Source organism: Natator depressus, chromosome 4 (assembly GCF_965152275.1).
Source record: "Natator depressus isolate rNatDep1 chromosome 4, rNatDep2.hap1, whole genome shotgun sequence".
Taxonomy (NCBI): Eukaryota; Metazoa; Chordata; order Testudines; family Cheloniidae; genus Natator; species Natator depressus.
In genome coordinates, this window is record NC_134237.1 from 133,771,554 (window position 1) to 133,785,028 (window position 13,475).

The 13,475-nt window shown below is 43.6% G+C and overlaps 1 protein-coding gene across 1 annotated transcript in view; it reads right to left on the reverse strand.

Annotated features, from left to right (window-relative positions):
- Nucleotides 1–1,833: 1,833 nt before the first annotated feature.
- Nucleotides 1,834–13,475, reverse strand: part of DDRGK1 (DDRGK domain containing 1) — a 48,957-nt gene continuing 37,315 nt past the window's right edge. The window contains exons 6-9 of the mRNA XM_074951930.1: nucleotides 11,799–11,837; nucleotides 7,323–7,379; nucleotides 5,923–5,971; nucleotides 1,834–3,709 (exon numbers count right to left, since the gene is read on the reverse strand). Of these exons, the coding sequence (XP_074808031.1) occupies nucleotides 3,537–3,709; nucleotides 5,923–5,971; nucleotides 7,323–7,379; nucleotides 11,799–11,837 (318 nt within the window). The 3' untranslated portion in view covers nucleotides 1,834–3,536. The remainder of the gene's footprint in view (nucleotides 3,710–5,922; nucleotides 5,972–7,322; nucleotides 7,380–11,798; nucleotides 11,838–13,475) is intronic.

Genomic DNA, 13,475 nt, shown 5'->3' on the forward strand with positions numbered 1-13,475 from the left:
GTTTGTGGGGGAAGTGTCACCTTGATTGATTTCCTGGTTTTCCAGGGTTGCTAATTTAGTATACAAGAGTTTAAAGGGCACAAGGCATGCCGGCCACTGCTGGGAGCCTTCAGCCTCCACTCCATGGTAACAAAGATTCTTACCTGTGAATTTCCATCACAGTTTTATTTAAATGGGAGGTAATAGGAGTGCAGCTGTAGCAGGGTTCCTGGGCACTCCTCACAGCCCCTCAGTTACCCCAGGCTTGCACCATCCCCAGACACCCCTTCGTCCCCTCTGGATGGAGCCACCAGAATCCCTGACCGAGGGCCTCCCCCTCTCCCTGGAGAGGGGAAATTATGAATGAGAGACTCCTCCGGAGCTCCTTAGTACCAAACCTGCCAGGATTGCCTCCCAATCTCTAAACAAGCTCCCGAAGAGCCATAATAGCCTATGGATGGGAGGAAACTGAGGCACACAGATGAAAGAGGCACTCAAAAAGTCTGGGAGCTAGGAATCGAACCCAGGCCTCCTGAGTCATAGTGCAGCACCTCAACCCCAAGACCCTCTTTCCTCCTAAATCCCTCTGGGGTGGGGTGTTCTGGGCACAGAACATTTTTGTTTTTTTGCTCTCACTCTGTAAGTAGTCTGTGGCGCGCAGGACAGAACTTGGACCCCAGGCATGGCCTCAGTGGAGAGACTGCACAGACTCACCCCAGGTCTTGGCTAAGATTGGCAGCCCTGCAAACTAGGTCAGTAGGTCATCAACACACCTATTTCAGCTGACAAAGCTAATTATGCTACAATCCAAAACTAAACCCACTTGTAAAGGGTATATAGGCAGTCAGATCCTAGTCTGAGCAAGGCTGTAACCGGGGTGGTGTTAGATCAAATACGTATAATTTATAACAGATAGACTTTTAAACTCCTTCATTACTTCAGGGCCAAACTTGTTTATGCTCTGTATACACCCTTGTCTGCATTCAGTGGCAATGATATCCACTGGCCATGCAAGTAGTGAAAACTATCTCTGGAACAAAGCCACTGCAGTGAATTTAGTGGCTCTGAAAAAATGGCTCCTCAGAGGCGTTTGAAGCTCCCGGCCCTGTGGCATGCATCACAGCCGAGAACACAATACTCGGACCAACCACACGCTTGTTCAATCTGTTAGGAAACAGTGAAGAGCAAAGTTCAAGCAGCAAGACCAGGCACCATTTAAGCCCCACATTAAGAGGTTAAAGAGAGGGTTAACTGGCACAGAGAACCTTGCCTGGTCTCTCCGTGGTGCAATGCATTTCATCCTAAACAAATAACCTCTCGGCTCTTAGATCCGCTCTTCTCGGAAGAAATTTTAGCATTTGAATAGACAAGATCTTAGACATTTGCTCCTGCTGACCGTGGTGTGCTAGAAGTGCCACACTGACATAGCTTTCTCAGCTGCTGAAACACACTCCTCCAGCGCATTTCCCTCTGGGTAAAGATGTGCAAGGAAACTACAAAACCAAACATATGAGTGACCTAAGAGATTCATTATGTAATATTTGTGAAGGTTTTTGAAGTTGGTGCACCTCACAAAACCACTAACTGGCTCCAAAGTCATTCAATGCAAGAAAGGCCTCTTTCCATTAGACAAGTGACGCAGGGGGAGCTGCAGAAGGAAGCTTGCACTGAACAATGGACATGATTTTGATTTGTTACGTCCTGAGTAACTGCATGTACACTTCAACGCACTACTGGATTCAACGGCGTTACTTTGCTGTATTAAAATCTGACCTGATCTCTGTTACTTACTCTCTAAACTTTAAAAATCAACTCACAAGTTGTTTAAAAAAAAAAAAACAACACAACTCACATGTGCTCAAAAGTCTGCAATTCTCCCCACTGTATTTATTTTACTAGGAAAACAGTCCATATCAGGACAGGACAAAACAAAAAAGAGATAGCAGCAGCATAAACCCCAACCCGACTCTGAATAATGCAGACACTTTGAAGCGCCTTAAATCAGCCAATGGATCTGGTGGTGACTGATTGCCTCTGCGGAGTGGTGAAACGGGTCAGCATTTACATCAGGTACACGAGGCAGCGTTACAGCTGAACGTTGCCCCCCAGAGCGGGTAGGTTTAGCAGGAATGACGCTGTTAACAGAAACATTTCCTTTGCGTATTATTGCTACATCATCACATTTACAGTGAATCAGAACAGCAAGATTTCCATTCAGCTCAGTTCTACCTGGACTTTTCATGTAAAAATAAGTTTTGTAAGGACAAAACCCAGTGCCTAAGTGCTGTATGTCAGATTCACAAGGACAATGTATTTATAGCAGAAAGATAATTAGCAAAGCACCCATCGGACTATATAGCAAATAATTCTCATATAGGCAATAAATCCCCCTGCCTCCCAATCAAACATTTAAAGCTACAATGACACAACAGTCTCTCAGAAATATTCTCTTGGTTGTAGTAATTGCACTTCGAAAGTCCTGGAAGTTAGTCTCCCCCTTGTGTTGTTATTTTTTAAAACAATCCAGAACACCCACACCTTTTAGTAGTTACAGGTCTGAAACGTGCAGTCTCACTGGCTTGGCATGTGCATTCGCATGGAAGGCACGTCAGTATATAACAGGGTACACAAGGGTGACCATAATTAGGACTGATCTGTACAGTAAGCTGGGGATGTTCGTTGTGCTCTATGTTTCTCTCTCTTTCTGGCTGCAGACACAACAAGAGTGCACTTTGGCTGCTTGCCACACTTTTGGCATTACATAAACAAGAAAACAGAGGAATTTCCTTGGCAAACGCTTTTACGCGAGAGAATGTTTGAAGTTCTTTGAACCTGTGAAATACTATATAAAGAGTTATCATTACAACCAGAACAGAGAGAAACATCTAATATAGTTTTCTTTTTATCTTCTACAACAATTCTAGATAATACAGTAAAATCTGCAAATGTCATCTGCATAGATCTACTGTTTCAGCCTGTAGCCAGCACGCCCAGAAGACGACCTTAAAACTAGGAGTATAACACGGTACAGCTGCATAGCTGGCCTGGGTAACACCAACTGCAGCTTCAAAAGCAACTGTAATGTGACATGGACGCGGGATTTGGAAGCAAAATGGTCTGATTGGTAGGGTGCATACAATTACCCAGCATGCTCGTCCATCTCACAGCAACACAGGGCTCTGAGCTTTCAGAGTAAACTGAAAATTTTGGCTGTGCTTTTATGTGCACTTGGGGCTAAATTCCACCCTCTAATGCGCGCACAGGGAAGTCACTGAAATCACGGAGCCACAGATGCACAAGAGAGAGAGTGTAGTTTAGCCCTGGATTCTTTTTTAGTGTCTTCTGGGGGAGGGGCGGGGGGAGGATGTGGCTCCATTTTATTCTGATTATCTACTCTAATTGAGAAGCAAACCATTGGATAATGTCTTGCAGTTCATGTTTAAAAGTAACCACCACATCTCTTTTTCACGGTTATGAATAGACAGGGATACTTTTAATGACCTGCGTGTTATTAATTTACTCTACTGCAGTATCTTCCCACACTGTGAAATGAATTATCATGCCGTGCTCTGAGTGACAGCTCTGCTCTCAGGTTGGAGGTTGATGAGGGAATTGCTTGCTTGGGCCAGTTCTGCAATGGAGACTCGTCCTCTCTGTTTGATAAACTGAGCCACTGCTGTCATCTCCTCTGGAGTGATATAGATGAACTTTCCTCGGTCATCAATCACACCTAGAAGACAAACGTGACCTGGAGTCAATACTTCAAAGCTAACTACATTTCCCCAATAGACATTAATGACCCCACACCTTTAGTTAATTCAGGGACTACATTTACAGAGCACAAACTAAATTCCAGATTTAGCAAGGTGCTGTGATCCAGCAGATGGGGCACTGGCCTAGGAACAAGGAGACTTGGGTTCTTCTATTCCTAACTCTGCCATTGGTCTGCTGGTGACCTTGGGAAACACACTTCTGTGCCTTCCCCTCATACTTGGTCTGTCTCGTCTATTTAAATTGCTAGGGTTTGGGGCCAGGGCGTGTTTCTTCCATGGTATTTGTATAGTGCCTAGTGCAATGGGACTCCAGTCTACTTCATTATCCTCCTTAAAACACTCCTTTGCTGCAATGCCTACAAAGAACTTAGGCTGCTGGTGTGCAGAGACCACAGCCTGTCAATCTGATCAATACTGTCTCCTTTTTTCCCTGTACCCCTTATCTGCCTGTATCTACCTGTTGTCTTGTTTTATACTTTGATTGTTAACTCTTTGCGGCAGGGATCATCATTTTGTTCTCTGTTTGTACAGCGCCTAGCACATCGGGGTCCTGGCCTATCACCGGGGCTTGCAGGAAAATAGTCTCTCTTGGGCTGAGGGGCAGTAGAACACCACATAATAAAATCAAAGGGGTGTACTGCTAGCATTTATTGTAATAAGACAAAAAGAAAAGGAGGACTTGTGGCACCTTAGAGACTAACCAATTTATTTGAGCATAAGCTTTCGTGAGCTACAGCTCACTTCATCGGATGCATTGAGCTGCAGCTCACAAAAGCTTATGCTCAAATAAATTGGTAAGTCTCTAAGGTGCCACAAGTACTCCTTTTCTTTTTGCGAATACAGACTAACACGGCGGCTACTCCGAAACCTGTCATAAGACAGTAACACATTAACAACTGTAGCCCAAGTTGCCAGCACTAAAAGGCAAGTGCTCTAACCCCTGTGTTATCGAGCCTCCTTTAGCAAACCCTCTTCAGTCCTTCAGATAATTTAGCTCCCTTGAACATAGGCAGTACCTTTCCCTACCCGTCAAATGATGACTGGAATGAACAACACTTGCTATTACCATGATTGTATCTATGCAGGGGGCACCGACTTAAACATATGGATTGAGGCCAAACACTGGCCGAATTCCTAATGGACACTTGTAGAATTAGAAGCTATTTGAACTTAATTTTTACAAGTGGATTAGATTTCAGGCTGGCAGTGTCTCAGTCGAGTGCGTAGGCTCCTCTACCAGCTGAGGAAAGGGAAATCCTAATCTAAACAGATGCACAGTTCCAGGGCTTTTTTTGGTTTGTTTTGGTTATTTGGCACTTCGGGTTTTTCTTTCTTAACTTAGAAACAAAAAAGAAAGAAAGAGAGTCAAAGCAACCCTAACGGTTTTGTCTAGTCCTTGTCTCCACCACTTCCCAGCCCCCCTGGGGAGGCTTTCCCCAAGCCAGCTCCTGCTCTCTGCTGCCGTTTCCCTCTTCACCTCCTACTGACAGGTGTGGAAAGCCCCCACCCACGTCCTTCCCTGACCCCCATCTCTCCTGTCTGCTTCCCCTGCCCAAGAGGCAGGAAGCCACATATGTAATTTCCTGTAGGGCACATGACTAAGAGCAGGCATGTGATCCATAACTGCTACTCCCAGTTTTAAAGGCCTTCAGAGCTGTAACAAGAGCACTGGGATAGCCTGGATGCACCCCAAGGTCTAGTGCCCTGGGACAGTCCCTTTTCTAGGCTCTAGGTTTTATGTTTTTTAAAAACAGGTTTGCAAACTACCCGAAAACCCCCACAATGAGACTTTTCTCATTGCAAAAATAATGTAGCTCTCAGAGAGTGAAATTCATATCTGTGCAGCCTAGCAATGCCTGTATGCAGATCAAGTGCTTCAGTGGGTGAAGGTGCGTTACTTTGATTCTGTACCGCCACAACCATCAGGTACAAAAATGCTAGAGCACCTCTCCAGGATGGCAGTCCATTTTAAACCACCCAAGTTTCAAAGCTGAAATTAGGGTAATTAACATATCTACTGATCAAGTCAAGTAGGAGTCCTTGGTGATTACAGGATAAACTAAATAGAAGCATTTTCCTACTACTTGGCTGAGGGGTTCGATGCATTTTCTGCATCATCTATTCACACACTAAACAACTCAACAGAAACCCGTAATGTTTCCACTGTCACCTGTTAGAGTGCCATCTGCCATCAGGTCTTGTACTCTACCAATTGCATCCTGTTGGAGGGGTGGGAAAAAGAACCAGTTAAAAGGAGAGAGATCTCACATTTCCAGGCATATCAGAGAGATTGTGCTTCATGTCTTATTCTCGAGTGCAGAATATTCAGGTGAAACATGCATATCAGCATTTCTACACAAATGCAAGCGATAAGCCTGTTATCGGGACAAGGTTTTGTTTTAGCCAGGATGCGGTCAGCCTCTGTAATCCGGTGTATGCAAATAGCTCCCTCCCCACAAGAGGCTGTTCTTGCAAACTTATCTGAATGTGAGAGGTATGATTTACATATTTAATGGACGGGGATTGCATAGACACCTCTCAAGCATTGACAAAGAAGGGTGTGTGTGTACAGAAACAAAAGGGCCAGACCATGCAACTATGCCAATGTACACCAGCTGAGGATCTGGCCCAAATACAGTAATGAAAATGTATTTGTTCTGCTTAAAGTCTGTTGTGTTCTCCACTGGCCGAAAAGGTAACATGCCGAATTTATCCGTGGGGTAACTCCAAGGTTACACTAGGACTCAATGTGACCAGATGGGCTTTGATTATTTATAGAGCAGCTGACGCGCTAGGCGTGTCAGAATCGAATCAAATACATGGCCCCGCCCCAAACTGCAGACAGAGCTAAGGCAGAACAGGAAGAGAGAACTGTAGACCGGGAGGGGAGTGGGGGGAGAAGAAAGAGAAACGGAGGACAGAGGCCAAAAGGTACAATGTAAGGTCAAGATTTCTCTTGGAAGGTTCTTTATAGTTTTTGCAGGGGTGAGGTTGCTTGTTTTTAATAAGAAAACACATCCTAAAAACATTTAACCATTTAAAAATAATTTAGCAGGCTATAAATTGGGGAAGGGGGCAGTGTGGGAGGAAAGTCTAGGGACAAAAAAATTAACATCTGTTCTCTTACTGTACATGAAACAGTATGGCTAATGTGGCAATTTTCCCCACTCGTCTGGGCAGCTTCCACCCTATCCAACAATGACCATGCTCGTAGCTATATTTTAGGTGACTCTGTAGCCCCAAATAACCCAAACTGGTAAATCAGGAGAGAGCACGCAAGCGTGTGCTGGATACAAGGAAAGGCTGGGATTACAGCTCCAGCGGCCGACAAGAAGTGCTGGGGTACAAGACATTCTGAGCATGCTCCTTCATGGCAAGGACTCATTGGCTGATGAAGTTATTGGCTGGATGGCTCTTCCAATGAATTCCTTTAGGGTGGCCCTTCTGTTGAACTTCAGTCGAAACCCAAGTATTTTCAGTAGGACCACCAAGATTCACATGGAAATTACCCAATTTACCAACACTCCCATTATTAGTATTGGTGTATTAGGTCTGGCTTGTAATGCTTACCTGGGTTCTTAACCCCAAATGGGAAGCCAGGTCTTCCAGAAGAACCACCTTTGCATTCTACGGAAACAAAGAAGAGTTATAAGCAGCTGATGAGAATGGGGACTAGATTTTTATCTGTTTGGCCACAGAAATACGCACGATGCATCTAGTGGGAGAGAAACTAGAATTCAAGTTCACAATTCCTAGCAAACTCTCCTGCTTGGGAAACAACTGAGTTGAATCATTTATTTAAATCAGTTTTGCTTACAGAGAAATTAGAGGCTCTTTTCCACCTGCGGATGAAGCACTGTATGTGTTTCTAGAGATCTGTTCTGACCAATCTCATATTTTAGAGAGGCAAGATAAGCAGAAACATTTTGGACTATTGACGTGCAGATATTCATAAAAGGGCCTGACTGTTCTTCCTGCAACCTGTATCTCTCCCCGCCAGGATTAAGTTAAGCTTTCAATTTGCACAAAGCTATTCCTTTGCACTTTAGTTTGGGATGTTGCAAATTACGTTTAAAAAAAAAAAAAAAAGAGAACTGGGCCAGACCTCCTGGTGTATTAAGCTCTTGGGTGGTTTGTCTGCTTTTTCCCCCCTCTAACACAAATGTTGTTGCCTTAATGAGCTTCTTTAGCAAGTTAATCCCTTATCTAGTTTCTCATAGTTAGAGATGTACTCCTAGTGCTCTGTCAGAGGAGCAGTGTGATATGGACTAAGAACAGAACTGGGAGCAAAGAACTCTTGAATTTTCTAATTGGCTTTGGCATGGATTCCCTGGGTGACTTTAGCCAAGTCATTTAGTATCTGATTCACCACTGCTTTACTCTAGTCTTACACTGATGTAATCAGAGGGACTTACACAGAAGAAGACTGGAGTCGTACATTGCCCTGGTGAAACGGGAACTCAACCACTCCATGCTGTGGTTTCCCCATCAGTAAAATGGGTTAATATCTCATTTATCTAAATGCACTGTAAAGATGCATTAATGCTTGTGAGGAGCTCAAAATATAAAGGGCTATAGAGGTGCTAAGTATTATTCTCTTTTAGTTCCAGGCCACTATTCCTTCCAGTATGGTGGGACGACAATATCTTGGGGAGCTTTACAAGTCCAGATGCAAGTATTACGTTCGAATTGGACAGAACCGTTTCAGAATGAGAACGTTTATGTTTTGACTGATTTAAGGACACAGCAAACTCTAACCTGAATGGACATCTGGGAAATAAAGAGGTTGTACACAGTCATGCCCTCTCTCATTAAGGGAAAAAAACAAACAAACAAACAAACACACACAAAAAAAAAAAACCACCGACTTACTAGTTGTGAAGTTAGACACAGCCAAGCTAGAGAACTGACTACCATGGACTGAAGATACAGAACTGAAACCAGTCCATGGAATTCAGTTCTCAGAGCTGGGAACTGCTATGGATCATCACATCTTCATTTTAAAGGATAGGGGGCAAAAAAACAAACAAACAACCAACCAACCAAAAAAAACCAAAACAAAAAACAAACAAACAAACTCCCACCCCTTTATGAAATGAGAAGAGAGGATTTAAATCTTCCCTTAAAAACAGTCATCCCCGAACTACTGAAAGAGTTTACTGGAAGCTTTCCAGGTGAATTGCTTATCATGGCTGGTATTCTAGGAAATCAAGGCTCTCTTTTGCAGAAATAGTGTCACCGAAGCTTGAGGCCTGATTCATGGCAGAGCACTTAAGCATGTGCTTAACTTCCAAAAACACACGCTGAAGTTCCATTAATTTCAATAGGCCGGCATGTGCTTAAGTACTTTGCTGAACTGGGGCCAGAAACTGTAATTTAGGGTCAAGTCCTGCTCTGGTTATTTACACAATGAATCCCACTGTAATCAAGGGGAGGATTCATGTGAATAAGGGGAGCAGGATTTTGACCTTACTTCCGAGAGAGCGTCTACGTGCACTTGGGATTTAACCCCTAGCCCCTTTTGGTATTTTTGCAACAGGTTCTTTTTAAAAACAAACTGGCAGCCACCTGAAGCTGCTCAGAGGTTTGAAATGAGGAGTCCAAGTGGAAATGATTTAATGGGCTGAGGCACAGTCTGAGGTGCATCTGTATGTTTCTTTTTGCATTTTGGGCTGCTTCACCAGCACTTTGCCCACTCATCCTTCTCCGGCGGGACTACTTCCCATGATCCCGAGCCTCCCTGCAGCTTTCAAACAACCACCAATTAATTTGTAAAGTACCGATTGGGCCCACAGAGTCATCCTTTTTGTGAAGTGGCCTACACAGCTCTGGCACCATGTCCAAACCCAGCGGCTTTTCTGTTGCTCCACTGCATCTCTTTCAAAAGCCAGAGCCCCCAGTTTGTAACGACACAATCGGTTGCTGGGGAATGGAAACGCTTTTGGCACAGAGTTCACACGCACACTCGCAAGATCACAGAGGCCTGGGAGTTTAGGAGCTGCAGATGAATTTAATAACCAAGGGATTTTCAAAGGAGCCTGAGGGAATGAGGCACTCAATCTCCATCTAATTTCAGTGGGATCTGGGTGCCTCACTCCCTTTGGGTCCTTTGTAAATCCAGTCTTAATCAGAAAATTCCAACCCCAAAAAACAAACCAAAGAGAGTCTACATTTCATGTAAAATGTACCTAGGAATAAAATAGGAAGCAAGCTGCCTCCACTCAAAAACTGACACAGTCAGAACAGTTTCCTCAACAGAAAGGTTAAATTACAATTCTTTTTTTTTGAGGCATCGGCTGCTCTTTAAGACCACGTGACAGATGCTTTCAGACTGACGCTGCCGGATTAGCACTGTTTCAGCAGAGAAGTCATTCCTTCTGAAAAAGCAACAACATATCCAGCTAGGAGGGATTGTATGCTGCCCTTGTCTTCTCTAAACCAAATATGTTTTCAAGCTAGAGAGAAAGTTAAAAATGTTAAAGAAAATAATGCTCCCAATTCTGCCATCCATCCCTATTCAGCAACGTATGTGCTGAAGTGCCTTCCTGAATTGGGATGTTTTTCTGAAGCAGGGCCTTTTGCATACGCTTATGTCCCACTTGCTGAGCTTATGGTTTCACATGAGTCAAGCTGTCTTAGCTTTCAGGTCTCAGAGTCACACATTGTTATTGCTTCTCCAGTTTCAGACAGACAATGTATATGGCAGTCAAAATGTAAGTTGAGGCTTCTGTTTTAACTGGAGAGTGCGAACCACCACAAATACCCCAAACTTTAAAAATGAAGCTCCCCAAGGCTATTAAAAGGAAGCCTAAGACACCCTGATGAGTGATCTTTTCTACAACAACACCTCTCTAAAGGTTAAGACACGGCCACGCATCTCAAGGGTAGAGAAGTTAGAGAGGAAATCAAGTGAGAGGTTTATGTGACCTTTATTGTGCTTGTGTTTCAAGAGGATCAAAAAATGCACGTGGTACAACAGATACCACACAAATTCAGCAATCCTCACTCTCATTCAGCGGTGGGGGGAGGGGAACTAAACTGCAATGGAACCAGTGAATTAAATAAAAAATAATAATTACTGTGCCTTCAACATTCGCAAACTCAGGGCCAAATCTTGCATGGCATGGAGTGTCCTCAACTACCACTGACCTCTATGTGAGTTGAGGGGAATCACCACCTCACAGGACTGGGCACCAAGAAACTGGCTAGGTAAATTTTTTTTTAAAAAATATAGTAACTTTTCTAGTCAAGACTCGGAAATTTTACTACAAGGACTATGGGCGTGTCTACACTGCAGTCAGAGGTACAATTCAGCACCCGAGCTCGCTCTGATCTAGCGAGCACGAGTGCAAAGAGCAGTGAGCTGTACAAGCCCGTGCTGGGTACTTACTCGGCAGCTAGCCCCTGCTGCTGTGACTTCATTGCTACTGGTCTTTGAGCTACCTAGATCAAGGCTACTGTGGTGCGTGCACTTGTGCTCCAGTTACACCTCCAACTGCAGGGCAGACAGACGTCATTGCTGCCAAGCCCAGATTACACTGTGAGGGTCTTTTAAAGGTGGAATGAAATGCTCAGTTATTGATAACTTCTAAAAGGAAATAACATGTTCCTAAAGTGATCTGCTTGAACTGGAATATCTAGAACACTATCCCAAAGCAAACAGGAGAGTAAAATTCTATGTAAACATTTCCAGGGTTTTACTTTAAGTATCCAAGGTACCAATTCAACTCCTGGGGGCACGTGTTGACTTCAGTGACTGGGGTACAACAGCCATAGACATATAAGTGCCAAAATATGGCCACGAGATAAAAGGAGGAGGAACCACTCCAGCAACTATTCACACATTTGTGAGCTGCAAGAGCAAAACATACATTGTAGTTCAGGTCCATGTAATGCTTGAATACTTGTTTTATTAAATATCCACCTAGATATTAACAAAAGGGTTCCCTTCTTTATAAAGTTCCCTGCCAATAAACGTTTTCATAATAAAAATAATAAATAAAAGGAACACACACTGGATATAAAGAAAGCGGAATGGTAGCTTACCTTAATGTAGTTGATAAATTCCGTTAGAAAGCTATGGGACTGGATACAGTAAGGAAAACAGTTATTAATTCAAATGAATAGAAATCAAATCAAATGTGTCTGCAAATTGATGGAAAAACAAGGGTTATAAAATAGACTTAATCGTATAAGGCGCTGTATGAGGGACAGATTCTCATTTGTTGCACCAGTGTAAATCTGGAGTTAATATCTACGAATTTGCATGGATTTATCCAAAATCAAAACAAGGCTCAAGGTGTCCGTATTTAAATTAAGTATATATTTTATACCTGTCCAACTAGAGCGGAAATATCCAATTTCTATCTTCTTTAGGTCTATGCCAGAGGTAGTGTGTTGCATTCACGTTTAGACCAAGTTACTTTCTACACCTTCTAGTCAGTTACCAATATCGAGGACCAAACCGTGCCCTCTGCATGTGGGAAAGGTGGGGTGTGGAGTGATATCAATGGGAGGCCGCTCAGATGCATCCAAGGGCAGAATTTAGCCTGGAGTCGTCATCGCACAAGAGAAAGTGGAGCCAATTTCTTTTAAACTTGGATGCCCAAAATTAGGCATCCAAATCCACTGTTAGGCATCTAAATAAAAGCTGCCTGATCATCGAAGGCGCTGCGCAACCAAAATTTGCATTCAAGTGAATGGAAGATGCTGGTGCTCAGAGTCTCTGGAAATTAAGTCATTTATATTAGTTGCCCAGCTACAGATTTAGGTGCCTAATTCTAGACACTCAAGCTTGAGGATGCTGGTAACCAATAATTGACGAGTAACCAATAACCGCTGAGAGCATGTGACTGCCGTAGGGTGACCAGATGTCCCGATTTTATAGGGACAGTCCCGATTTTGGGGTCTTTTTCTTATATAGGCTCCTATCCCCCCCCCCCATCCCGATTTTTCACACTTGCTGTCTGGTCACCCTAGACTGTAGCAGGATACTGGATGCTTCATAAAGCACAAGGCAGAAAGCCAACAGCCTTCCAGCCATGTTAGCGCTGACAGCAGCCCTGTATAACTGCGTATCTTGGAATGTCTTTGTTTAACAGGCATTTGAAATATGTACTTTATAAAAAAAACACATTAAGTTGAGAACAAGGCCCCAGCCCCCATCTTAAGCAAGTAAAGCCCCTTTCCGCTCCCATTTACATACAATAACCATCCTGGTCTAGGATCTTATACACCCCAGATTCCTTTGCCTCCCCCCAAACAAATTAATGTGACCACGTTATATACTCCTGTTTACAGGGAGCTGATCATGTGACAATTTTGTCTTAGCTGTGACTGATCTCCCAAGAGCACCTGTGGTATAGCTGGCACAGCGGCTTAACACTGCATGTAACTGAAACAGATGGAAAGAGTCTGTTTTAGCCACATTTTGCTGCTGTAAGACACTGCTACACAAACGTTCAGAAATGCCAATGGCACAGTAAGGGTAGATTTATAAAGGAACTGATAGAAGTTAGCCACCCTAGTCAAACTAACTTTCAGTAGGAGCTTGGCACCAAACTGCCCTTTGTACCTCTGAAGATCTATTCCACCATCACTAACGTGGCATGACTTACATTGGTCCTAATTTAGAGCCATGATGAATGCTCCTTTGGTTTAGAGTGGGTGGCTGGACAGGGGGTGGGGTGGGGTGGGGTGGAATCACCACTACCTATCTGATTT